The sequence below is a fragment of the Haliaeetus albicilla genome, chromosome 7 (assembly GCF_947461875.1).
Source record: "Haliaeetus albicilla chromosome 7, bHalAlb1.1, whole genome shotgun sequence".
Lineage (NCBI taxonomy): Eukaryota > Metazoa > Chordata > Aves > Accipitriformes > Accipitridae > Haliaeetus > Haliaeetus albicilla.
In genome coordinates, this window is record NC_091489.1 from 39809180 (window position 1) to 39834170 (window position 24991).

The 24991-nt window shown below is 61.0% G+C and overlaps 2 protein-coding genes across 4 annotated transcripts in view; both read right to left on the minus strand.

Annotated features, from left to right (window-relative positions):
• The window catches only part of DSCAML1 (DS cell adhesion molecule like 1), a 112455-nt gene extending 110581 nt beyond the window's left edge, over nt 1-1874 (minus strand). The window contains exon 1 of one of the 3 annotated variants that reach the window (XM_069787921.1): nt 1682-1874. In XM_069787921.1, the coding sequence (XP_069644022.1) occupies nt 1682-1724 (43 nt within the window). In that variant the 5' untranslated portion in view covers nt 1725-1874. The remainder of the gene's footprint in view (nt 1-1681) is intronic. The other 2 variants (XM_069787922.1, XM_069787925.1) reach the window with 2 other exon arrangements.
• Nucleotides 1875-9304: 7430 nt separating this feature from the next.
• LOC138685784 (uncharacterized) lies at nt 9305-24140 on the minus strand. The gene is made up of 16 exons (XM_069786126.1): nt 23987-24140; nt 16749-16811; nt 16496-16534; nt 16292-16366; nt 16118-16154; nt 15782-15831; nt 15132-15198; nt 14629-14749; nt 13264-13406; nt 12369-12450; nt 11803-11899; nt 10960-10998; nt 10754-10828; nt 9805-9841; nt 9625-9655; nt 9305-9421 (listed from the first exon to the last, which is right to left on the minus strand). The coding sequence occupies exons 2-15, from the start codon at nt 16804-16806 to the stop codon at nt 9631-9633; spliced, it is 945 nt and encodes a 314-aa protein (XP_069642227.1). The 5' UTR covers nt 16807-16811; nt 23987-24140; the 3' UTR covers nt 9305-9421; nt 9625-9630.
• Between the last annotated feature and the right edge of the window lie 851 nt (nt 24141-24991).

Sequence of the window (24991 nt, forward strand, 5' to 3'; positions counted from 1 at the left end):
CACTCACCTCCCCTCCTCCTCTGCCCGCCTGCTCTCACTCACACTGCCAGACTGTCTTTCTGCTCAACTCCCCGTTTGCTTGCCTGCCCACCACCCATTTTTGTGTTTTTTCGACGCGGGGAAGAAATAAGCTGCTACAGCCCATCAAGGGATTTCTGAACTTCAGCGGTCCCCCGGATCAAATGCTTATTTGCTTTCAGTTTCTACTTGAGCTCTTGTTCTACAGCAGGAACACATTAAAAGGATGTGCTTCGATGCCCAGAAATATGAAGTATCTGAAAGGTTTATCGTGCATTAAGCAATTCATTTGGTTTTATCCTATTATTCTAATGAAACTTCCATTGTATTGCTGTCCTCTCTCTGGAACCGTTTCACTTTAACACTTTCCATCACCAGGACTGTTCCATACTGAAGACACCTTTTAGTTCTCAAAAAAGAGAAAATGAGGCCAGGAGGAGTTGTGCTAATGGAGGCTTTTAATTTGCTCTTCTCTGAAGAGATAGCTCTGTAGGAAGAGATCCATTTTCCAAGAAGCTGGGGCTGAAAACACCAAAAGCGCTAAGCCCAGTGCAGCTCTTTATTATTTTGACTGCTGGGGTGGGGGGGGGATCGCAGCATCCTCGATGGTTATTTGGTTTTGGTTTTGTTTTTTCCTGTTAGCACAGTAAAAAATGCAAATGTAAGCAAAGCAGACGCTAGCACGTTCGGCTCAGCAGACCCTAAACACAATAGCGATTTTGGGTAAAGCCCCCAAACGCAGCTTTCCTCCAGCTCGAATAAAGCAGCTATTCCATAATTAATAATTGATGGAATAATTGATCATCACCACCACACAACCGAACAGGATGCCCTATTAAACCTTGGTAAATATTTTTCATTGGATCAACATTCGGAGAAAGGGGTAACATACTAGGTGGCAAGCAAAGTAAGGAGGCAGCTCCGTCCCTTTCTTTCACTTTCCTCCTTCCCTAAAATTTCCCCCTTGCCGTTGTCAAACGTCAAAAAAGGTAATTAGGGCAAATGTCATTTCACGTCCTCCAAGCAGACAATTTTCCAAGAGGTGGGTGCTTCCATCGCCGCATCTGTGAGTCGGGTCATGTGCAAAGAGGCAATTTATTACCGGAACGCAATTAAAAATTCCCACAGATTCGGAAACGGGCAATTCCTTTATGTAACATCGATTGATTGTTGTAACAAACGCGCTGAGATTTAACTACCCGTGTTACGCGAGGCTCCTCGCCTGCCTTTTTTAACTGCATCTATAGCAGAGACTGGGTTTGGAGTGTTCCCTCGATAGATTTGCACAGCGTTCCCTTAATCTCCAACTTTAATTCAATCTCTAAGCTTTGAGGGTGCGTCTCCTCAACACGCTGGTTCCATGGATCCCCCCCCCCCGCCCCCGGTTTTTAGCAAGCCGCTGGGTTCCCCTTGATCCAGCCTGCCGGGAGGGCAGGATGCGATTTGGAAAGCACGGCTGGATTCCTCCCGCCTGACGGGCTCAAGCTTTTTGCTCCAAGCGCTCCGGGAAAGCGGGGACCCGGAGCGCCCGAACGCCGGCCCCGCCGGGGTATGCTGCGTGCGGCCGCCGGCACCGGGACCCCGCTCCGCCCGGGGCGAGCGCTCCCCCAGCCCCGGGAGTACCCCCGCCCGCCCCTGCCCGCCCGCCCCAGGGCCGACGTACCTTTCCGCAAAGAGTACAGCAGGAAAAAAGTTACCAGCCACATGCCATAAAGAGCAGCGCTGGCCCCGGGCTGCGGCGCAATAGCGGGCGGTGCGGTGCCCCCGGCGTGCCGCGCTCCCGGCCGCCGCGCTGCCAGCCAGGCTGAGGTGCCCAGCGCCGAGCTCGCAGCCGCTCCTCCTCCTCCTCCTCCTCCTCCTCCTCCACCCCCCCTCTCCCGGCGAGTGGCGTCGGGAGGGCGGGCCGGGCTCCCGCGCTCTCCCCGCCCCCGTCGGGCCGCTCCCCGCCGCCGAGGCTGAGCTCTCGGCCGGGCTCCCTCCGGCCCCCGCACCTGGCCGGCTTTTCCCGGGCTGCCCCGCCGGCAGCTCTCCTCCTCGCCGGAGGAGAGAAATGCGGCTTTTGCACCGGCCCGGGCTGCTCCTGCGACAGGGGACACAAGCCCGGTGGGGCCTGGCAGACTTTGCTACCCCCTCATCCCTCCAGCCAGCAAGTAACAAACCAACTCCACTTAATGGTTCGCTTTGGGGTGTACTTATCGAAGGCTTAATTCGAGCCTAGGATCTCACTCCTGGCGACTTAGTCGCACCAAAGCCAATTTGTCTGGACCACTAGAGCGGTTCAGAATGCCTCTTCCGGAAGCGATTACAGAAGGTTTTCTTGGCTTTCCAAAGCAGCCTTTCCAATCCTGATTTGTTGGAAAATAAACAGAAAGAAAGACTGAAGCATTCCGACTTCAAACAAAACGACAACGCATGACAGACCAATTTTGAAAAAAGCACTGTTTAGATTCAGTTGAAAACCCAACCATCATCACCCAGTCAAAGAAGCAGAAAACACAACAGCTCCTCGGCCAGCTTCAACCTGCACCCATTCACTGCAATTCCTCATGCTTGGGAGGGAGTCCCTTGGAAGAGCCAGGGAGCTCACCCACACTGCTGAGGTGGTACGTGCACAGCGTGGGCGAGCAATTCCCACTTCACAGAGGAGGGACACAGCTGAAGGACGGGGAGAAGCTGGCAGGGCTAAGGCTCCCACACACCTGCCCCGCATCCCCCTGCCCCTCCCTACTCCAGGCCACCCACGCCAGAGACACCCACATTTTAGCAATGGGCGCCATGAGGCCAGATGTCACCTAACCCACATACACGCACACCTGCCCAGACCTCAGTGCTGAAAAGCCAACAGCAGAGGCAGGAGCAAATGCAGTGCCCATGCTGCACAGGTTTGACACCACAGCCTTTCCTCCTCCTTCTCCTCCTCCTCCCCCCCTGCCCCGAGGACATGCTTCCCCTTCCTCGGTGCTGCCAAGCTCTGTAGCTCCATCACCACCCCCTACTCAGCCCGTTCCCAGGCCACCTCAGCAGCTCTGTCATGGTGCGTGGGTGTCCCCAGCACACAGCCCTCCCACACATGCACGTGCTCCTCCCCGGTCCCACAACGCCTGCTGCTGCCTCGCTCGTACCCCTGGCCGTGCTGTCAGCGTCCCGAGAGGCGATGAAGCAGCAGCTGATGCACGCCTGGTGCCCACACATCCCTCTAGGAATCGAGGTGCATTTCAATCACCACCTACATCCGTATACAGATGTTAGCCGATATGTAGTGAGGAAATCGGTATTCGGGCCCATACCTAAGGCAACGAGCGTTTCCAGGCTCTGGGGAGCCCCAGCCACATGCCAGGCATCTGCCCTCTTCCCTCCCCGGCAGCTGCTGCAGGATGGCAGCACAGGCCAGGCTGTTGATGGGAATCTTCCAGCCGCAAAACCTGCTACAGCATTTTGCTATCCAGCACGCAAGGTGTTGGACTTGGGTGCCGTTTCTACCCTCCTATGCCCAGAAGCGAATGAAACGTGGGCTGGCAGGGCACTTGCTGGCACAGCACCCGCAGGGCCTCACAGATCTCCACTCGAGGCACATGTGCAGAGGAGCATATTTAGCTCGCCGGTTCCTATTTAGCTCCCTTGGCTGTTTAGCATCTCCAGTGAGTTTCCTCATCATCCCTAGCTCCAAGAGCCAGCCTCTACCCAGAGCGCCAACATCCCCCTGCCAAGAGCTCCTTCCTCCAGGACAGGCCAGCATCTGCTGGCAAGATGGGATGCAGCCCAAGAAGAGACAACAACTAAAGGCTGACAGGGTGAATGACCTGCCCTGGGTCACACTCAGGGAGCCGTGGCGAGTCCTTGAGCTGTCTGTGCCATTCATTACGGGCCCGTTTGCTCCTCCATTGATTGTTCAGCCCAGGCTGTGTGTCAGCCTCCCGCACCCAGGTGCACATGTGGGTCTGGCAGCCAGGTGCTCCCCAGAGCTGGCTCCTGTGAGCCCACACCTGGGATTCAGCTCCTGCCCAGTAGCCACCGTTCAGGGCTGTCAGCCTTCCCGTGGCTGAATACATGCAGGAAGTGTTTGTGCATCACCTTTGCACGAGCGTTCAGCCCAGAAAGCTGGTATCCTGCTAACATCCACCCCGTCAGCAGGCTGGTGTGGTGTCACGTGCTTCACACAGCTGTGATCAGGAAGGGCTGAAAGTCATCATGTTAATTATTTGGGCAGCACTGACCTGCCCTTTGGCAGCACATAGGAGCCTCCCAGGAAGCAAGGCTAGCACTAACACGCTGGGAGAAGTGTATCTCACGGAGCCACTGACCTGCTAACAGGGAGCGAGCAACCTGCCGGAGCCAGCAGCAAGCCCAGCTGCACAGCTAGCTCAAGGGTAAAGCTCCTACTAAGGAATTCCTTCCCTGGCCCAAGCTCCACCTGAGACACAGGAGAATTTATAGCAACATGTGCCCGTGTGTGGTTCTGAGCCCCAGCAGGCTTGTCCCTTCGGGAGAAGGGACCCTCCATGCTTCACTGCAGCGGGACACATACAGCAGGGTCTTTCCCACAAAAGACGCGCGTCTACCTCTCCCCCAGGGCAAGGGGGGCTGTTGCCACAACCCCTCTAAGCTGCCCAGCCTCCTCTAACTTCCCCCTCTCCAGCGAGTGTTCCAGCTCTGGGCAGCCTGTACGCTCAGCTCCGGGCTCCCCCGGGCCCCAGAGCTCTGGGGGTCACAGGGATGCCCCGGGCTCACCTGTCCTGTTGGCCAGCCAGGTGCCTTCCCCTAAGGCTAGTTCTTCCACCAATACGCAAAAAAACCACCCTCCATGCCCGCCCGCAGAGGGTCACTGGGGAAAAAAGGTCCCGACGGGCACCCCTGCAGCCCCTGGGGCCAGCTGCAGGCCAATGCTTTGCCCCATGCCAGGGACGGGGTGCTGTGGAGGGGCGCAGAATGTCCCTTGCCCCAGCGGCCCTCCCGCCATGGGTCCCCAGCACCGTGCCCTCAGCCGCCCTCCCAGACAAATCCCCCGGGGAAGGAAGCGGTCATTAAAACAACAGGGCTACTTATCTGGTCCTAGCCGATTTCTACAAAGCGCTTCCCACGCAGGCACCAACTTAGCCTTGCAGCACCCCTCCGGCGAGCAGAGACGGCCTGCTGCGACCCTTCGGCAGCCCCGGCCGAGGCCCAAGGCCGGGCCTCGCCCCGCACGGCCGCCCCCCCCGTCAGCCCGCTCCCACCGGCGACCTCGGCGAGGGGAGGAGAGCCGCCCCCCTGCGGCCGCGTGGCGGCCCCGCTCCGTGCCTCAGTTTCCCCAGCCGGCGGAGGGGAGAGAGGCAGGGAGCGAGCGGCTGCCGCGGGAGGATCGACGGCCCGGAGGCGGCGAGGGGCTTGCGGCCGGGCGGAGGGGGCCGGCGTGCCCGGAAACGGGATCCCTCCCCGAGCCCCTCGGCTCCCTGGCGCTGCCGCTCCGGAAGGTTCCCCCCCCGCCCCGTGGCTTGTGAAGGGCGCCGGGTCCCGTCCCCCCCGGGGCCGGACGGGGCTCCCGCCTCGCCGGGAAGCCGCTTTCCAGGGCAGAAGCTTGATTTTTGCTTCCCCCTAGTGTTGTCGCGGCGCGGAGCGGGGAAGCGCGGCCCCGCTTCTCCCGGGGACCGCGGCGGCAGCCTGGCCGCGGTGCCCGGGGCTTGAGGCAGGGCTTGTGCTCCGCTCCCTGGGCGGTAGTTCAGAGGTGAGGGTGCGGGAGGTGCAGCTCAGGCCCGGCGGAGGGAAGCCCCCCTACAAGGAGGGGGTGAGCAGGGTTCCGGTCCTCGCCGGCTCCAGGGCGAGCCTGGAGAGTCACCAGTGGCTCGGCAAAGTTTTAGCAGGGCCAAGGCACCGGCTTCACGAGGACACTTCTTCGCTTCGCAGCTTCAGTCCGCCACGAAAGCGGCCGCAAGGAGCCGGCCCATCCATTGCCGGGCTCACGCCGCTGAAGCCGAGCTGTGGGGCTGCGTTCACACGGCATCGCTGCCGCAGGGCTGCTCTGCGGGCCCGGCTTGGCGTGAGCAGGTGTTTTCTGAAAACCACTGCTTTGGGGCACCTGCAACGTGGAAATGAGGGCCGAAATGTTATTTACTTTGGTCGGGGAGATAATTTCAGACCACGGAACGCTGCTGTTTTGGCAGACGCGTTGCTGTTGATGGATGCGCTGCCTTTTCAGGAGCAGAACAAAGGGAGAACGAGGCGTGTGGCTGGCTCCCTGCCAGCCCAGCCCCGTCTCTCGTGTTGTCAAGTGTTCCTCTTTGGCTCCATTAGTCACCATTTGCTGCTCTCCTGTTTTAACTAATGATGAGGAGACATTTTGCATGCATCCCTGGCATGACGGAGATGGCGGAGCAGTACTGGTGGCCTCCAGGCTGGGCGAGCTAAGCAGCCAGCCTCCCTGGCCGCTGCTCCTCCTGTTCCTGCCCCGGTGCCTCATCTCCTCACGTTCAGCCATGGATTAAGCACAGAAGCTGGCCGAGCCACAGCCGGTCGGAGCCCCTCTCCCTCGTACCTGTCCGTCCAGGGACTGGCAAAGCAAACAGGGAATAGCCAGTGCCAGGGGGAAGCTGTTCAGAACTGGAAGGCTTCCCAGAGGAAAAGGACACTCCAGTTGTCCGCTGTATTACTTACCCAATCCCCTTTGTGTCACCAAAAAGATTTACTTTGAGAAGATTAATGGCTCAAGGGACTGTGAGAGAAATCCTCCAAGATTGCCTGCTTCAGGGGAGAAGGCGAACGTGTCCTCACCGAGGCCGCAGCTCCCAGCTGACCCGCAGGGCCGCGGGTGCAGGGAAAGGACTGTGGGGCTGGAGCTTGTCCCGTGGGGCACCATCCGACGGAGCCCACAACTCCCCCTGCCCAAGCCCTGGGGAGAGCAGGAGCCTCTCACCGGGGCAGCAGCAGGAGAAAGGCAGCCGAGCGGAGACATGGCGGCCTTTTCCTGTGGTCTTCCCGCTCCCATAGCTCCTGGGCTCAACCTCCAAAGCCGAGGACCATGAAGACACGGAGAGGAGCAGAGAGCCCTGCCTCAGAGGCGGCTCACACCCGTGTGCTGGCCCAGCAAGCAGGGGCCACTGGCAGCACCCCCGCCCCTGGCCCAGGGAGGCCACATTTACCATGCATCATATACTTTGCTTATGCCTTTCCCCCGGCCCTGGTTCCCCGCCTCCATCCTGGAGGGGCACAGAGCCAGGCTGCTCGCAGTTTAGCTCTGATAATAGCCTGCCTTCCAAATGTAACCCCCGGTGCAAGCCTTGAGGTGCCGGCAGTGCCTCCCGCTCTGCCGCCGCACACCCCGTCAGCATCCCCAACCTGTGGCACGGCCCCCAGGCCCCAGCCAGGGGTGCAAAGGGCTGCGCAAGCGTGCGTGCACATGCGGGTGTCTGCGAGCCATGCAGAATAATGCTATTAATGCCATCTGGTGCCGAGACAGAGATCCCCCTGCGCAGGGAGCCAGACATGGCTTTTCGCTCCCCTTAATCTCCTGCCTTCGAGCTGCAGGGGTTCTGTCTGCGGGGCTTTCCGGGGGGCCGGTGCCAGGGGACGTGCACCCTGAAGGGCACGCCTGTGCCCTGAGCCCTGGCCCGGCCCGGCGCTGGGGAGGACAGGGAGCCCCGGGAGCCCTGGGCCTCAGGGATGTGGGACCCTGCTGAGGACGGGCTCGTCTCATACACCGGCTGCCTTCCCGGCTGCTGGGCCCTTTAGCTCCTTCTTTAGGGCACCACAACCATGCCACACGCCTTGCCAGTGAGGACTGGGAGGTCGGAGCAGGGGGAGGGCAGGGCCAGCTCTGCTGCGAGCAAACCTTTCGGCTTGTCTATGCTGCTAAACAGGTACTCTTCTCCCTCCACTGAAGGCCTCTGGTTCCCATTCGAGCTGTGCAAAGCTGCCACGAGGCTTTATTAGTGGGTCAGTGTCAAGTCAAAATTCTATTTCAAAATAATCTCCTTACCACGTTAAATAAGCACCTCCGATTAGACAAATTGCACGGATTTTGTCTAATAACCTTCCCTCAGCTAATCCTATTTCACTGTCAATGTCTGACCTCAATTGAGGCCCAAACAGCAGGCGAGCTGGTTTCTCCTCCGCCAGCAGTGCTGGGACGCTCAGGCTTCCAGAACGCAATGCGGTGCACGCCCAAACCCCGCGGGGCTGCAGGTGATGAGGGGAACCAGCCCGAGCTGGGCAAGGACCCTTACTGGCCCCTCACTGGCCCCTCCACCGCCACTGGCCAGGCCCCCACGGACTCCCCGCTCCCATGGCACTGCTAGCAGAATGGGTGCCCACGCAGGACTGCGGGCATGGAGGAGCAAAGGCTCCTGCCCCGCTGCCCACAGAGCACCACATTCTGCTGGTCCTCACCTGCAGCGTTCCCCACCTGCAGCGTTACCTGGCAAAGCACCCCCCGCATACTGCTGGAGCTGGGAGTGAGCTCCCCGCTGCCTCCGTTGCTGCAAGCTATTTCTCTGGTTGCTTAGGGTGACCCGATGCACACCTTGAGCCCTAGAGCCTGCAAGGGAAGGGCTCGTGGGTGCTGGGGGGCAGTGGTTTGGGAAGCTGGCAGCAGAGCCATCAGTGGGGCCGCTGCCTGGTCACTAGATGTCCGTGTCGGTCCAACTCACCTGCAGGCAGGCACCGGGAGCAAAGCTCCCTCCTCGCTCACTGCCCAATTGCAGGAGAGTTTTCTTCCTTTTTGCTGCCATCTGTATCCAAAGAGGAGAGAGGCAGCGAAACCGAGGAGCTGGATGCACCATCCCAGCCCCGTCCTTGCCCAGGAAGGATGCCCGGATCAAGCACTCCCAGAAAGCAAGCATGAAAATGGCCCCCTGCGAACAGCACACACTCGCTTCTGCATCTGACCTGGCCTGCAGCCTGCACAGCATGGGGTAGCACTCCAAACCCCTCACCGTGTAGCCCAGGGGAAGGGCATTTGCCTCAGGATTTGGGCACCTGCAGCCAGCATTTGTGCCGGCCGAGAGGGATGTTTCCTCAAAGCAGCCAGGGTGGCTGAGAGCAGGAACGTCCCTCCCTCTGCAAGCCCTGGTGCAAACCCAGAGCGGAGGCGGCCAGCTGCTCCGTGCCGCGGGTGTGCGGAGGAGCCAGCAGAAACCCTTCCTGGGTCTGTGTTGGAAGATGTCTGCAGGGCAGAAAGGTCATTGGTGCCGGGCCAGGACAGTGGGCGATTCAGATGCCTCGGGCACAAAGTTTAACCTCTCTCAGCTTGAACTTTATTAGCCAAGAAACTCTTGCTGCATCTAACAGAGGGAAAAGCACGAGGGCAATTTGCGTCCTGGCCTCGTCTGGGGTGAGCAGGGTAATGGAGCCACTGGAGCGGGGTAAGGGGTGGCCCTTGGCAATGACTTCGCTGCTTTGGAGGAAGCTCTGCTTCCATGGCAGCATGGCAGCTCTGAAATCAGACAGAACGGGAGGGTTACATGGCCACAGAGGCCAGCGTGCCCTAGCCCCTCTCCTCCCCAGACAGACCCCCCACGTAGGTACTTCCCTGAAGCCTGGTGTACCACGTAGGTACTTCCCTCGAAGCGCCGCTGCCCAGCCCAGGCAGACCCAGGGAGCCTGGCTGCCAGCTGGGTGTGTCCTCCCGCAACCTACCTGCAGCTACAGGTCTTCCTCGTTTCCTTGTCTGTGGAGTGAAAAGCAAGGGGAGATGTGTTATGCTAGGCGATGTGGCTGAACTGGGAGGGAGTACGAGCCGAGACTCCAGCCTTTTCCGCTGGCAGGACTAGGATGGGGAGGAGAGAGGAGGCTGCCTTAAAACTGTGCAATACCCACCTCCTCTTCTTCTTCCCTCCGCAGTGGAACCGCTGGCCTGGGGGCAAGAGGAGCGACTGAGGCCTCTTGTGGCTAGAGCCTTCCCCCCCCCCCGCCCCTGTCCCATCTCGCCCGCCCCTCTCTGCTCGGCGGGCTTGTTCCCCGCCGGGGACCACTGGGTTTGGCTCCTGAGGGAAGACCCGAGCCCCCCTGCCTCCACGGTGGGGCTGGCCTCCTGCCCAGCTCCCACTGGTGTGGGGAGACACTGACCCCACATGCTGCCTCCTGGCCCCCGGCTCAGCCGCGCTGCCCGGCCAGCCCCCCTGCACTGCCCCGGATCCCGAAGCCGCAGTCCCCAGTGCTGCCCAGCAAGGCGCCAGCCATGAGAGCCCGCTTGGATGTCTGCCTTTCTCCCTCAGCTGCCCCTGGGATTGCAAATGCGGGTGATTTTCTTATCTTGCCCCCTAAAACCGCTGTGCAATGTCACAGCGTGCAGCTGCGATGCTGCAGCCACCCCCAGCCATGCAGAGCGAGGCAGACAGTCCCTGTATGCACAGGCAGGGTCACAGGGTGCCCTGCACGCTCGGCACCGAGTCTCCCTGGGAGCCGCCGAGGTCTGAGGGCTCTGGGAAAGCTGGTTTCTCACTCTGGAAATGTCAGAGTTTTCTCTGCTATTTTTAATTAGTGACCTTCCCTCCGAAGCCTTGACGCTGGCAGGGAGACGTGAACCGTTTACGTTGTCTTGTTCCCAACTCGCTTTCTGTTGGGAGCTTGCCTAGATGGAAAATTCCCAGGCAGCCCCGACTGCAGGCGATGCCCACCCCTCACATGGTGGGGCAGGATCAGTGGCCCCCCCACCCCGGCACCCAGCCAGTGCCTGGCACGGGGCAAGGTGGGAGGTGAGTGGAGAAAGGGCCACATGTGGGGGAAGAGAGCCAAGGCAGGCATCCAGCCCGCCCGAGGCACTTACTGAGGATGATGAGGAGCCCAACGACAAAAGCCACGACGGCAAAGATCAGCCCCCCGTTGCGGATGGTCTCATAGTCTGGGGAGGAGGAGAGCCGAGCCGGCGTCAGCCCGGCCGAGGCGCGGGGCTGAGCCCGCGGCACAGAGCCCACGGGCAGGCGTGGGAGCGGGCTGCCCATAGCCTCCGGGCTACCTGCGGCACGCACTCACCGTAGCTGAACCTGTCCAGGCCCTGCTCGGGCGCTTGCTCTGGAAAAGAGGAGAAACCCAAGTGAGAGCCAGGGCCTGGGCACTGGGCTCGCGGTGGACGCCTGGATGGGGAGGCGAGGTGGGAAAGATCAGGAACAAAGATTGCAAGCAAGAGCGCTCTGAATTCCTTAAGGTCTAGCTGAGAAAATAAAGGATTCCCAAATTCCTGTTTTTCACTCCAGGAAGTTTAACGTTCACAGGGCATTTGCAGGATGCACGGGAGTTTTCGAGCTCCAGGGGAAGCTACAGACACACTCAGCTCGATTGTTTGCAGCAGCTGGTTGCTATTTGTGAAGGCTGCGCTGTCAGCAGAGCAGCCCACACAGTACCCTCGGGAAGTGCCGCTGCCCACAGGAGTCGGTGGAGCAGTGATGGCTCTGCTCCTGTGGCATGGAGCACTGAACAACCCCTCGGGCTGACACCTTGCACTGGGGTGCATCCTGGCAGCCTCTCTCCATGCTGGGAGGCTTGTCTGTCTGACAGCTCCGTGTCACCACTCGAGCCCCCTTACCTGACTGTGCATCCCTCTGCCAGGAGCCATGTGGAAGGAGAAATCCCCCCAAGAAGCCAAACGCCAGCCGGCACTGATGCGCCAGCAGGCTGCAGAGCTCTGGGGATTCATCCCCACATCTCCCCCGAATCCTCCGCAAGAACTGCACCTGCGCAAGCTCCCACACGGCAGGAGGGAACAGCCCTGCTTCTCGCATGGCGATGCCCCCGTGAAGGTGACTGCCCTCCCAGCGAAGCCCCTCTGCCGTGGGCTCAGCAGGGTGCTAGCTGCTGGTGCCTGCTGGCCACCCTTACCGTCACCCATCGTGTCGGCGTGTTGTCCGGCGGGCGTCTCGCTCTGGGAGTGGGCGCCCCTGGGAAAGCACATTAATTGGGAGGCAAACCTCATTAAACATTAACGGCCTTGCTGTAATGTTTATCACAGTCACGAGGGGAGGCACAGCGCTCCCACCCACCTTTGGGAAGGAGGCTCTGGGAGGGGAGGGGAGGGCAGGGCACACACCCACCGTGCCAGCCAGCAGGGAGGGCTGGGCACCCCGGAGCCGCGGGTGTCCCTACCCCAGCCGGGAGGAGGGTGGCATGCCCTCCCTCGCTTTCTGAATGTCAGGCCAGCTGGGCTTCACCTCCCACTGGAGGCGAGCCCGAGGTGGGGGGCAGAGGGATGGGCTTCGGTACAGGCTGCAACTGCCTTCTGCTAGAGAGAAGCGGGCGGCATGCCCCGTCCCTGCAGCCTGGTGCCATGGGTCCCTGCAACGGTGGGGTCAGTGCCTCCCAGCCCCGCGTCGAGCCGTCCCGGGGTGGGCCCTGCAGCACCCTGGCACAGCCACGTCCGCGGTGCATCCCTGCCCGGCCGAGGGTACCAGGATGCTGCGCCCCTCGAGGCTGTGCCGGCCCCGGGGCGGCAAGGCCAGCTGCCAGGCAGGCTGTTCAATCCAGTTTGCTCTAATCTCGCAATCAGCGAGCGGGAGTCACGCGCCCAAGCCGATTAGCACCGCAGTGGCCGGCCCCAAGGGAGCGCTCCCCTCGCCGTGCCCAGGGCTGGGCCCAGGCCAAGGCCCCCCGGAGCCCCCCACAGCAGCTCGGCGCCGTGGGGCAAAGCCAAGCCCCAGGAGGGCGGTGCGTGGGGCTGTCCGGGTGGCCCCGCTGTCACAGAGCCGAGGCGGCACCCAGCATCTCCCTCGATCGGCGCCAAAGCTCCCGAAAGGCCAAGGGACAAGGGGGCTCTGTGCCGGCCTCCCCTGGGGCCGTGCAGCCAGGCTCGCCGCTCACACGCTCCCTTCACACGGCCTCTGGGTATTGAAACTGCTGCTGGCTGCAGGAAAGAGCGCGGCAGGGTGGGGGCTCGGCCAGCCCACCGCTGCTAGCACAAAGCTCATCTGTGCTGCCTGGGGGATGAGCCACATTCTCTCCCCTCCGCCCCAGCCCAGCGCCCGGCACAGAGGGACAGCGTGAGAAGCTGCCTGCCAGCTCCCCCAGCCAGCCTCCCCGGCAGAGCTGGAGCCCTCGGGCCCCGTCCCGCTCCCCGCAGCCTTTCCCCCAAGCCCTGGCAACGCCATGGCCCTTGAGACGACGCAGCCAGGCACAGATAGAAATGATATTTTATTCCTTTCCCCCTTAGGTCACAGCACAGAACACACCAGTCCTTTACCACAGCAGCACACTCGCCTATTTAAAAGGAAACACAATAGGTCCGTTTATTTTACAACAGTCAGGATTTTGCCATTTCTACACACCACAGGGATTTCTTTGTTTCACGTTAACACCGACAGCACGCTACAGACACCACGGGCACTCCAACGCGGGACACGCACACAGCTGACGCTCGGGGGCTGGCTGCGCGGGGTCTGCTCTGCCGGAGGCCGCAGGGCAGCGTGGAGGCAGGAGGTGAGCAGAGCTCTCTGCAATGGCCAGGAGGAAGGGGAGAAGGTATTGGAGACAGGGTCTCTCTGCCTCACACAGATGGGACAGAGCGTGCTTCCCAGTGCCGCCGCGGAACGCAAAGCGCGCAGGGACACAGCCCACCCTGGAGGCAGGGCCAGCGTGGCAGGGTGGACATAGCAAAAACCCCTCTCAAAACCATTCTGGAGGACAAGAACCTCTTCCCCCTGCGTGGACACGCTCCAATGTGTTTCAGTGCAGCCCTGGGGACCCCCACTGCTGCCCAGGCTGACCTGCCTTGGCAAGCGCCCTCGACCAAGCCGGCAGTCCCCAGGCCCAGCTGAGGCCACAGTTTTGCATGCCCATGGGCGTGGGGAAGGGGCCAGATTCACAGGCTTGCCTCCAACCCCTGAGCGGACACAAGGTGACGACAGCCTCTGGGCTCAGCCCCGCTGTGCAAGCTCAGGTGTGCAAAGCCCCGGAGCACCGCTCACCACTGCTAGTTGCTGCTCCACAGGGAGAAGGGGCAGCTGGCATCGGCGGGGCTGACAACACGTAACCACCACGGGATGATACACAGCACTGATGCAGGGGGGCCATGGCGCAGGGAGCAACAAGGCATCAGGAAGGGCAGGGAGCACCAGGAGGAAACGCTGCTGCCCCTTCCCTGCTGGAGACAAGCAAGGACAGGATCTTTATTTCAGTCCATGTTTCTCTTTAGCCCTCAGAGACTGTTTAATCTGCCTACCTCCATCTCACAGGCAGGCAGAGCGTTGGCAAGGAGCTGGTTTGCGCTGGCTAGCATGGTCACCGCTGCGCAGCCACCCTCTTTCAGTGTCACCATGCCAGGGGATTTCATGGGCTTCTCTGCCACCACAGCATCTCCTCACCTTTAAAGCAGCAACCCACACCGATGGCTTGGTTGTAGCCAGGGACAGAAACAGGGAGTGCCAAGCAGGCGAGAAAGGGGAGCTCCTTTCAGCCTTAAATCCAGCACCCAGGTGCCTCCACTGAGGGAAGCGGAGCCACGGGATGTCCCTGCCTGGCTCGCCCCCTACTGCGGCTGCCTTCGGGCTGGGGGTGTGCACAGGAGGGTTATTGCTGAAACTGCAACACGCGGTCCAGGCTTAGGCTGGGCAGGCCCCCAGAGCGCTGGGGGACTGGTCCCCGAGCCCTGCCCGAAGCCAGCCGGGGTGGACCACAAGCCCCCGCCAGTGACACTGCCTGGCATGCAGACAGTACCATGCGGGCCGTGCTGAGTGCCTCTGACTCTGGGTGGGGGGGGGACGTAGGGCTCCCCTGGGCCCCTGCCGCCCTGCCCTGCGGCTCCCGTTCCAGGGAGCGCTTGCCAGTTGTACACAGCCTGAATCACACGCACAGAACGAGAAAGGTGAAGAGAAAGTCACTATTACAACATCAGCAACGACTAGCCCTAGAGGTAATGATCATCTCACATCAACATTACACAGCACTGGAGGCAGAGAGGACGGTGAGTGGAGTTTAGTCGGGTTAGTAAACAGAGAACCGGTGCTGAAGTACAGAGGGTAACACAGACACAGCAGCTTCGCATCTCCTTAGAGGGACCTGTTGCTGCGATTTCAGTTTCCTCGCAGGCCACTGGCATCTGCGGTCCGAGCATCTGTCTTCGGGTCTCTGGGTCTGCGTGCGAAGGAGAGCAGCGAGTCAGGCTGGGAGCACCGCCACCGCCTTTGCCTGCACAGGGCTTGTCCACCAGCAGTGCAAACCGCCTGCCCACCAGCATGGGCTCCGGGCCTCCACTCTCTCTGAATGCGGAGCTCAGGGCAACTCTGACTGTGGGCAAGGAGCGAGATGCCCCAGGGGGCTTGCACTCAGCTCTCTAGAGGCCCTAAAAATAAAACCCCCTTGGGGTGGAGGAGCACAAGGAGAGGAAGTGTAATAGTGCAAGGGAAAATCCGGACAGATGCTTCCTTTTCCTGCTGGGTTGCCTGGGGCTTGCCGAGCACAGGACACCCAGGACCTCACCAGCACCGCATGTTTCCCTGCCACGGCCCAGACCAGCACTTGCCCCTGTGCCGTGCTGGGGATGAAGGGCTGCCCGGTCCCAGCAAAGGGGTCTACTCGGAGCCCCACCATTGCCCCTGTACACAGCCCCGGCTGCCCCTCCCTTCCTTCCCAGCACTGCAGCCGCGACAGCCCTAGTGCCACCACACATGCTGGCCTCGACTGGTCCGCGGCAGCCCCAAGACTCACCGCATGGCTCTTGTTCAGTTCTCTGCTTTCTGTGCTCCTGTTGCTGCAAAGGGAAGAGCAGAGCGGTTCGCAGCGCCTGCCCAGAGCTGTGTGCTCCGCAGGCAGGCGAGGGTAAAGTAGAAGCGGCGGCAGAGCACGTGCAGGATGGGACAGGTGACCTTACCGTTCGAGGTGATCAGGTTCTCCGCCTGGGCCTCCTCATCCCCTGGAGCTCTGCAAGAAGAGGGGCACGGTGAGAGCAGCCAGGACCTGCACCCTGTCCCTGGGGGTGGGATATCCGACAGCGCAGGGGCATGCTGAGGAAGGTGCCCTGGGAGTGTGCAGAGCTGCTTTGCCACCCAAGAGCTCTGCAGCGGAGCTTTGGGCACCAGGCACCTGAACGGGATGCTTGGGGAGTGCAGCCACTCTGCCAGCTGCGGGAGGGAGCCCAGGAAGAGCCGAGCGCTGGGCAGAGAGGCTCACCAAGGGAGATGTTCCCCACCAGGCTGCCCTCACTCACCTGGGCTTCTGGTTGAAACTGCACCTGCACCTCCTGCCTGCAAGGGGAGAGAAACCCCATCAGCATGGCCAAAGTGGGAATGGGCCACGGCCTTTTCCAATGGCTGCCCCCCCACGAGAACGGTCCCCACTGCCCTGGCCCACAAGCCCAGCATCCGCATGGTCCCCAACTTACTGAGTATAAGGAGAATGCCAACGGTGAATAGAACCACGGCAAACACCAGCCCCCCGATCCTCAGGCTCTGGTAATCTGGGGGGAGGAGACACAGGGGCTTGTTCCTGCTGGCTTCAGGGAAGGGGGCGGCCTCTTTCACTCCCCATCGTACATGCATGCATGTCCCCCACCAGCACGCCCATCCTCACGCACGGCGATGCTCACCATAGTTAAAGGGGTCCTCCTCCTTCTCTGGGGTGGCCACTGGAAATAAGCAGACAAGGGTGCCAGGTGAGTGAACCTGCCGGTGGAGCCCCTGTGGCTCCCCATGGCCCCCCTGCCGGCACGGGCACTGCTGCTGCCCCATGGCCTGCTCCAGCCTCCCCTGGATCGGAGTGGCGGCTGTCTGCCAGGACCCTGCAGCCTTTTCCCGTGCCCCTGTGACCCACCTTGCATGCGGAAAGCACTTGGCACCTACCGTCTGCCACAGCCGCCGGCACCAGCAGAGAGCACAGGAAGATCAGCACTGCCTCCATGGCTGCTGCGAGAGAGGGGAAAAGTGGGCTTCAGCACCCAGATGGCTGACGGAGGGCACAGTGATGGGGCTGGGGTGCACGACTATGGGCAACCCATGCCCGACTGTGCGGGCAGGCAGGGCTGCACAGCCCTTGCAGCCCACGCTGCAGGAGAAGGAGCCAGGCTGGCCCTGGGAAACACCCAGGGGCCTGGCCACGATACCTGGGGCCATAGCTGTGCCCAGTCCAGTGGGGACATGGCGTCTCGCAGGCAGAAAAGAGGGGAAAGGTTTGAGCAGACAGACGGATGGACTTTTTGTGGGGTTCTGCGGTACATTTTCAGGCACCTCTGCACCACTGGCTCTGCTCCTGGCATGGATCTCTGTGCAGTTGCAAGGCTGCACTGCAGGCAGTGGGGCCAGCACGAGGGCTGTGATCTCTCCATCAAGGTCAATACCGTGTCCTTCACCCAGAGCATACTTTAATTTGTCCCAATTAGCATAGCAATTATGGCACATTCCTACAATGAGGCCAGCAGCCCTGGTGGGACATGAGCTCACAGCCATGCTTGCCCCCCCCAGCTTCCCACACTAACCTACAGCAGTGAGGAGAGACCTTAAATACCCCCTCAGTCCCCTCTCATAGCTGAGCCTGTCCCCGTCCCTTCACAAGCACCGACACGTTGCCCTTGTGCAGAGGCACCCGGCCAGAGCATGGACCCTTCTCCAAGGGATGCCAGCCTGGGTGTAACAACGCTGTGGCCAGGCTGTGATGCTCCCTGCCAGCTCGGGCAGGGGTGCACATCTCCATGCCCCAAGCTGCTGCACCCATTTGGGATGGGCACCCTGGCTGCTGGGACCAGCCAGTGCCAGGCACTGTTGCTCTGCCAGCACACATGGTACCTATTAACTGGCCCCGAAGCGTCGCGATGGGCAGGGGCTGGGGGGGCGGCTGCTCTCCGTCCTGCCAGCTGGCACAGGGCACCGCGCGCACCCGGCTACCCCTTCCCGCTGGCTGTGATGCCTCTCGCCAGGACGGAGCAGGCTTGGCGGACGCGCTTCCTTCGAGGGAGCAAGCCAGCAGCTCCGGAGTGCAGGGGCAGGTTGGGTGCTGCCTTGCCAGCCACCCGTGGCTTGCCCGCACACAGGGCTCTGCTTGTTTGTGTTTTGCTGCCGTCAGGCAGTCACTAAGCACCCCGGCGATAGGGCTCGGTGGCCATACATGGTGCGGGAATGCAAAGAGGGCTTGCTGCTGGCACAGGAGAGGAAGGGGGGTTATCAGGCATGCTGCACAGCACTGATAGCACCAAGCGCTACAGAGCTGCTGCAGCTGCTGCGCTGGATTAGTGCCGATAAGAAAGGGGCCCTCAACAGAGCAGGAATTCAGCTAGCTGATGGATGCAGATCCCTGGCGTGCTGCTATTCAGCCCCTCCAGAGCTTGACCTGATTCGGATGCAACCTCCGCCCCAGCCCACCTGGGCGGCCAGTGACGGGGGCGGACAGGCAGCTCAGCTGCCCCAGGCTGGCTCCTCGGGGCACCAGGGTCCCCCAGCTCCTGCCGTGGCCCCCCTTCCCAGTTTGTGATGCGAAGGTGCCCGGGAACGGCACGCATGGAGTGGGCTCAGCAGCGCCCACCAGCCTGCCAAAGCCAGCCCCAGCAGCATTCTGCTTAGCGGCCGGTCTCCAGCGCTGCCTTCGGGAGCCAGCTCCTGTCACGTCTGCGGAGGAAGCAGCCTCCTGCACTGCGCTCGGCCCCGCCAACACGGGGAGCATGTTTCCAGAACCCCATTTATTCATCGGAACAAGTTGCCTCCCATGATAACTCACGTCCTTCCCTTCCCTTCCACATCTTGTCATTTTGAAGTCAACGCGTTTCATCCAAACGCCAGAGGGTTTAATTTCACTGGCCCACAGCTGCCGCCACCATTGTGTAGCGTGGGGCTGCGCTGCCACGCCACGCTGGAGCGTGCCACTGGCTGCCTGTGCCCAGACAAGCCCCCTTGTTTGCTGAGGCACGTAATTCTGGATAATTATGAGGTCTCAGAAACACGTACAAAGAACCCAACAGCTGGTAAAACAGTAACTTCTAGTTGCCGATTTTCCTACGTCCTTTACCTCACATCCTTTATCTCTTTACTGCTGAGGCTGCCAGCGCAAAATCAGTGTCATTACCCAACACGAGGGTGTTGTATGTGCACAAGGAGAGGCAATACAGTGCTTGCCACTGCTAGATGAACAGTATGAATTGGCTCTTGTAGGGTATTAATGATGCCTTTATTCTGTGAACAAATCATTAGATTTCTATTGTTTCTTTTGCTGTTATTCAACTACTATTGCAGCAGCAGCTCAGTGACATCACCTGGAGAACCTACTCCGGGGATTTCACATTATTCACAACTGTCCCTGCCCTGCCCTGAGCCCTGCCGCCCCAGCCAAGGCTCATGGGAACCCTCTCGCTTTCCTGCTCGCCCCACGCACACTCCCCTCCTGCAGCGGGCAGCCCTGCGACTCCTGAGGGCAGCGTTTCTCACCCACACCCCACAGCCCTCGGTTGCGGCCCCAGTCCCTCGTCACACGTGAGCTGTCCCACTGATGCCTGGCAAGGTGCTTTACAGCACGGGCAGCCCTGCCTGCAACGGTGAGAGGGTCCGACCCCCCGGCCACAGTTCCAGAGCAGCTTCAAAAACACCGGAGCCATGCTGCTGGCTGCCTGGGCGTGTTTTGCCAGCACTAACAGAAGCGAACATCTTGCAGCTCTGGCACCCACCGAAGGCTTCGCTCCCCGCTCTCCTGCAGTCCTCTCCAGCCCTCCACAGCCACCAGAGGAAGCGGGCCAGCGCTGGGGCCCCGCTTGGCCACAGACGTTGTTTCCAGTCCTCTGCTCAGCTTTTGGCTTCTCACGCTTAGTGCAGCAGAGGTCGCTTTTTCGCCAAGCCAAGCACACAGCACACATATGTTCTTTGTTTTTCTAACTCAATCCCCCAAATTCACACACTTCCACACGCTCAAACTTATCTCCGCACAAGTTAACCATCAGGATTGGCAGTGTCCTTGCTTGAAAAACAAACACAGCATTCCGGAGTGCAAATGAGCCCAGGTCTCCTCCAAGGAAGCATATGCTTTGCAAAGTGCCACAGGTTTTTTGGGTTGTTTCGAGCTGGCCCACCCACTTTTTCAAGAAGCTGAAATAAAGTGAGAAGAGCAAACATTGCAAAGGGTTTGCCGTTTTCCCCGCTTACGCCTTCAGACCACAGCGTTCAAGGCATGAAGGCGCCGCTCCCTGCCCTCCGCTCACGCGGAATCCAGCTGTGCCTTTGCACAAAGGCAGAGGAAAAACAACAGCTGCCTGAGGAGCGACAGCAGCCCCGCGCCTGGCCACGTCTGCACAGCCTGCTCCTCGCCCGCCCTGCCCCGCCGGGCTCAGACCTCCCTGTTTTCTCCCTGTTAGTGACACAAAGTTTGCTGTCACCAAACCGAGCAGCCACACCCCCGTGCAAACCGCGGGGAATGGGCAGCGCAGAGCGCTTCGCGTGCCACTTGAATCAAAACATGTTTTTTTTCCTGTTGAAACTGCGAGATCTGCCTGCATACGGAGAGAGGCAGAGCGGCACAGAACGCAGGGCAGTGGTGCCTGGAGCTCTCCTTCCCTTTCGCCTCAACCCAACTGGCAGTTTTAAGAGGGCAAACCAAATATTTACCCCCCCCATCCCTGTCTGCATGGCTGAGCGGGTGCCAGAAGGAGGACATCAGGCTTTTGGCAGAGGCTCCTGGGGGAAGGAAGGACGGAATGATGCAGACTGAGGGAGTATATGGCGTTTGCTGGTTAGGGGCTTACCAGAGCTTTTGTTGAACCCCTCTCTGGCAGGACGGGGCTGAGCCACGGCTGGACCTGCTCCATGGTGAGGGTTTGCAGGTGGTGCCCACACCGCCGCCCTCGGCCCTGCACACTGGCATGGCCCTCCGCCCAGGGATGCCCTCCCTGCCCTGGGAAAGCGCTGCTAGGCACCGGGGCAGCCCACGCAGCTGTGGCCACCCCCTTGGTGCAGCCTTGTCCCTGTGGCCACCAGCCAGGGCTGGCAGCCCCTGGAGCAGCACCTCGGGGTGGGTGGCAACCCCACTGGGGCTCAGTCCCATCCCGCCCAGCACAGCCCCACCGTGATTCAGTGCCCTGCTGCCTTCCCACCAAGCTCAGAGCCGACATGCTTCGCTCCACACTTCGTCACAGCTCTCCCTCAGCCTCTTGCTCCTGGATAATCCCTCCTTGCGATTCCGCATGTCATTGGGCGTAGCGTGTGTGCGCGCATGGAGGCCGTGTGTGTGTGAGACAGAGAAGCAGGGGGAAGTCGGGGCAGACAGACCCAGTAGTCTCTCCTACCCACCAATTAGCTCTCCATAGCATGGCAAATCATGCCAGAGCAAAGCAGGTAAATTTGTAACAGCATTGAATCTTGAAGTCCCTTTTTCCTTTTCATTGTTTTGCGTAGATCTGCTCTGTCAAGTCTCAGCCGTCACAGCATAATGCCAGGCAGCCTCCTCCTTCCGTCAGGAGTCCTCAGGGCATCTCCCAAAGATCAGACCTAGTTAAAATCTCTAGTTTCTGTGCAAAGCCCCCAAGACCGTGACAGCAGCGCTCAGTTGCCTGGAGCGTTTAGGAGCGTGCATGTGTGAATGGACATTTCCAGCTATGCATAGATGTGCTCTTCTGCCATTTCATGTCAGCATCAATCGGGCTATTAATGTGCCTGTTGTTGTGCCTAGTTCCTAAATGAGAGGGGAGATTTCCAGCCCTCGCCGTTCTGATATGGATGGCGCTTCCCAAATGTGGTGCCGAGTCAAAGGCTGACCGGATGGAAGACAGAAAACTGACTTTACTAAGATCTAATCGTCTCTTGCAGGTTCGGGCTATCTCCCCAAAGCAGAAGCTATTCAAAGGAAACCCTCTCCAGGAGCCCCAGGAACCCAAACTTCAGCCCTGCTTCTGCAGAACAAGACTCCCGCGCTGACCCCCATGGACCAGCCCCAGCCGGGTCGATGCTCACGAGAGCATGCGATCACAGGGAATCACTGAACATGGCTAAACGAGGTCGGAGGGACCCTGACCTCAGCACCCTGTGCTGCGTCCCTCACCCGTAGCCTGGCATTAAGCCTGCCTCCTGCAGGGCTTCTTTCAGGCAACTAGCCCGAAAACATCAAGGACCCTTAGCCAAAGCTGCCCAGCCACACCTGGCTCACGGGCAGTCCCTGGCCCACCCCAAGGACACACGTCTCCCCAGACGAGAAAGGGCAGACACAAAAGAGTGAGGCCGGCCCTTCCTTTGAGGCAAACCTCTGGCACGATGATTGCCAAGCTCATGGCCGCCTGGCATCAGGAGAGCAGGCAGAGAACCCAGCCCTTGGCTCCAGGGAAGCAGTAAACACCACCAAAAACCATCAGGAGTCTGCTGCTCCTGTTTTCTCCTCATTTGCTTAACAGATAATCAGGTGCTGTAAACCTAACCAGCGCACTGGCTTGAACTGTCCTGCCACACCCCACTCCGCCCAGCCCTTGCCATCATGGCGAGGCATCAGCACAACGGGAATCGAACAGGTCAGTCAAAAGCAGAGGTTACCTGCCAGGTCCTGGTGGTGAGAGGAATCCAGATCACCAGGAAACACTGGACCAGCAGTGTAAGAGAAGCTGTTTCATGCTCCCCTGTGTCCTGGGTTACCACAATACAGCCAAGCATCAAAGGGCGGACATTTTCTCCCTCTCTCCTTTGCTGTTGCTGTCAGTCACGACCACCGCCAAGTGCGAGGCGAACCAAAGTCCCCAGCAGGTGCAGCCATCATCCCTGCCAGCACCACTGTGGCTGCATGCCGCGAGGGACAGCCGGGTGGCACAACCCCTCAGCAGGACACCTCCGCGCTGCCTGGCACGAGCGGTGCCTTTCCCATGCTCGGGCGGCGCGGCAAGGCGACAGCCGCAGAGCTCGGTGGCCTCTCAATGCTTTGGAAACACGCAGACAGCCCAGAAGGCAAACACAGGGAAAGAACCAGACACAAAGCTGCCGTGCTGGGGAGTTGTCTTCAACACCAAAGTCTAAACTGCTGGCAAAACTGTGGCTCTCCATGACATTTGACCTGAACGGGTATGTTTCAAGGAGGCGGCTAAAATGCCAAGGCGAGCTGTCGGAGGCACGGGGGTATTCTCCGGCAGTCCAGCGAGCACGCTCTAACAGGTGGCCTGGGTCTGCAGCGACTGTGCTTGACGCCAGCAGCTATCCTTGGCATGCTCCCCGTCACTCCGCCTCAGAACCATGCTCCTACTGTGCACGGGCAGGGACTCTGGGCTCGTCTTCATTTCAGACTGAGAGCGAAACCACCCCGTGGGACTAGGGGTCCCAGAGTGACCCAACAGCGCCTTGGGGCACCGCGGGCTCACTGAAAGGGGTGCAGGAGACTGCATCAGGTCCGAATCCATGGGCAGCTTTTCCCGAGAGGCTGCTCTTTCCTGCTGCAAAGCTTATGCACGTCCACACAAACCACCTGTCACTCTCCCTCCTACAGAAATATTCCTGCGAGAGCCACGTTCCACCACATGGCCTCCAATATCTGCTTCTTCAGGAAGCATGAATTGCACACCCCGAGTGACACGCTCTTCCTTCCCTCTGGTACGCCTTCCCGGGATAAAGCACTCAACCGTTGCCATGTTGTTTCGGCATTACTAAAATATTTAGCAAGAGAAGGCAGAACACTGCCAAATCCTCACCGAAGCAGAGGGGTTACCTCCCTGTTTCCCCAGAACCTGCACACCACAGACCCCAGCCAGCCCGGGGAGGGCTGGGGCAGGCAGGGCATGCCGGAGGTCTCCGCGGAGCGGGGGGGGGGGGGGGGGTGTCCCGGTCCACTAGGGCATCCTTCCTAGCACGGGGGGGCTGGTAACCAGGCAACGCTGGGATGCGGGAGACCACGGTCACCCCGGCGTTGCCATGGCAGCCACCCGGCCCGGGGATACGGGCGGCCCGAGGCGCAGGGCGATGCCCCGCGGGTCCGGACCGGGCCGCGCCCCGACGGTCTCCCCGGCAGAAGCGGGCGGCGGCACGGCGAACCGACGCCCCCCCCCCGCAGTACACGGACCGCCGGGCGGTGCCAGGCGCGCCGCGGCAGGACACCCGAAGCCCCCCCCCGCCTCGCCTCCCCTCCCCTCCCCGGCCGGACCCACCTGAGCTCGCCGGGCCGGGCCGGGCCGGGCTGGGCTGTCGTGCCCCGCTGACTCCGGGCGGTACCGGGGGGTGGGAGCGGAACGGAACGGAACGGAGCCGGAGCGGAGCGGAGCGGGGCTGCCGCACAAAGGGGAGCGCGGCGGGGCGAGGTGGGGCGGGGCGGGGGCGGGGCTTGCAGGCGGGGGCGGGGCCTGCTGGCGGCGGGGTCGCGCGGGAAGCGGCCGGGGGAAGCGCGGCCCCCGGTGCGGGGGGTGGTGGGGGGAGAGGAGGTGGCGAAGCGATTTTTGGGGAGCTTTGCGCCCCTTTGTGTGCTCCGAGATCCGCCGCAGCCAGTCAGGCGGGGTGCAGGGCGCGACGGCGAAGGGGGGACACACGCTTACCCGGGTTTGAAACCCCCTCCCTTGCCGCACCGGAGAGCACCCGGTGTGGGGGCAGCGGGGAAAGCGGGGAGCAAGCAGCAGGCCGCCGGAGCTCGCCGAGGCCAACAGAAGCCGGAGGCTTTTCTGTCTTGCTCGCCGCCCCCCCGCCCCAAGAGCAGAAGGGTGTACCTGGGGAAGGGGATGCTGCGCTGCCAGGCCAGGTGGCCGCTTCTCAGGGCTTCGGTGGGATCTCGGGGGGCCGCCCAGGACAGGCCTGCTGGGGAGGGGGCAGCAGGGATGCTTCCCGCCTGGCCGGGCTCAGTGGTGGTTGCACCAGCTTCGGTTTCAGGCGTGCTCGGGACCTGCTGCCTGCATTGACTTCCCCAGATCCGCCAGCATTTAGCAGGTGCGGAAAACCAGACCCTTGGGGGGGTCAGAAACCAGCACATACTTCAGACAGCTGAGGCGAAATGCAGTCTAACCGAATGAGAAGGGCTGGACCCACTGCTGCTGGGAACACACACCCTGTTGCAGAGCTTTGTAGCAACCAACCAGTTTAGTCCCACCGGTCAGCCGGGCACGTTGGGAGGTGCAAGGTCCGGGAGGGAGATACATGTTTAATACAGCACGGCACAGTCCCTGGAG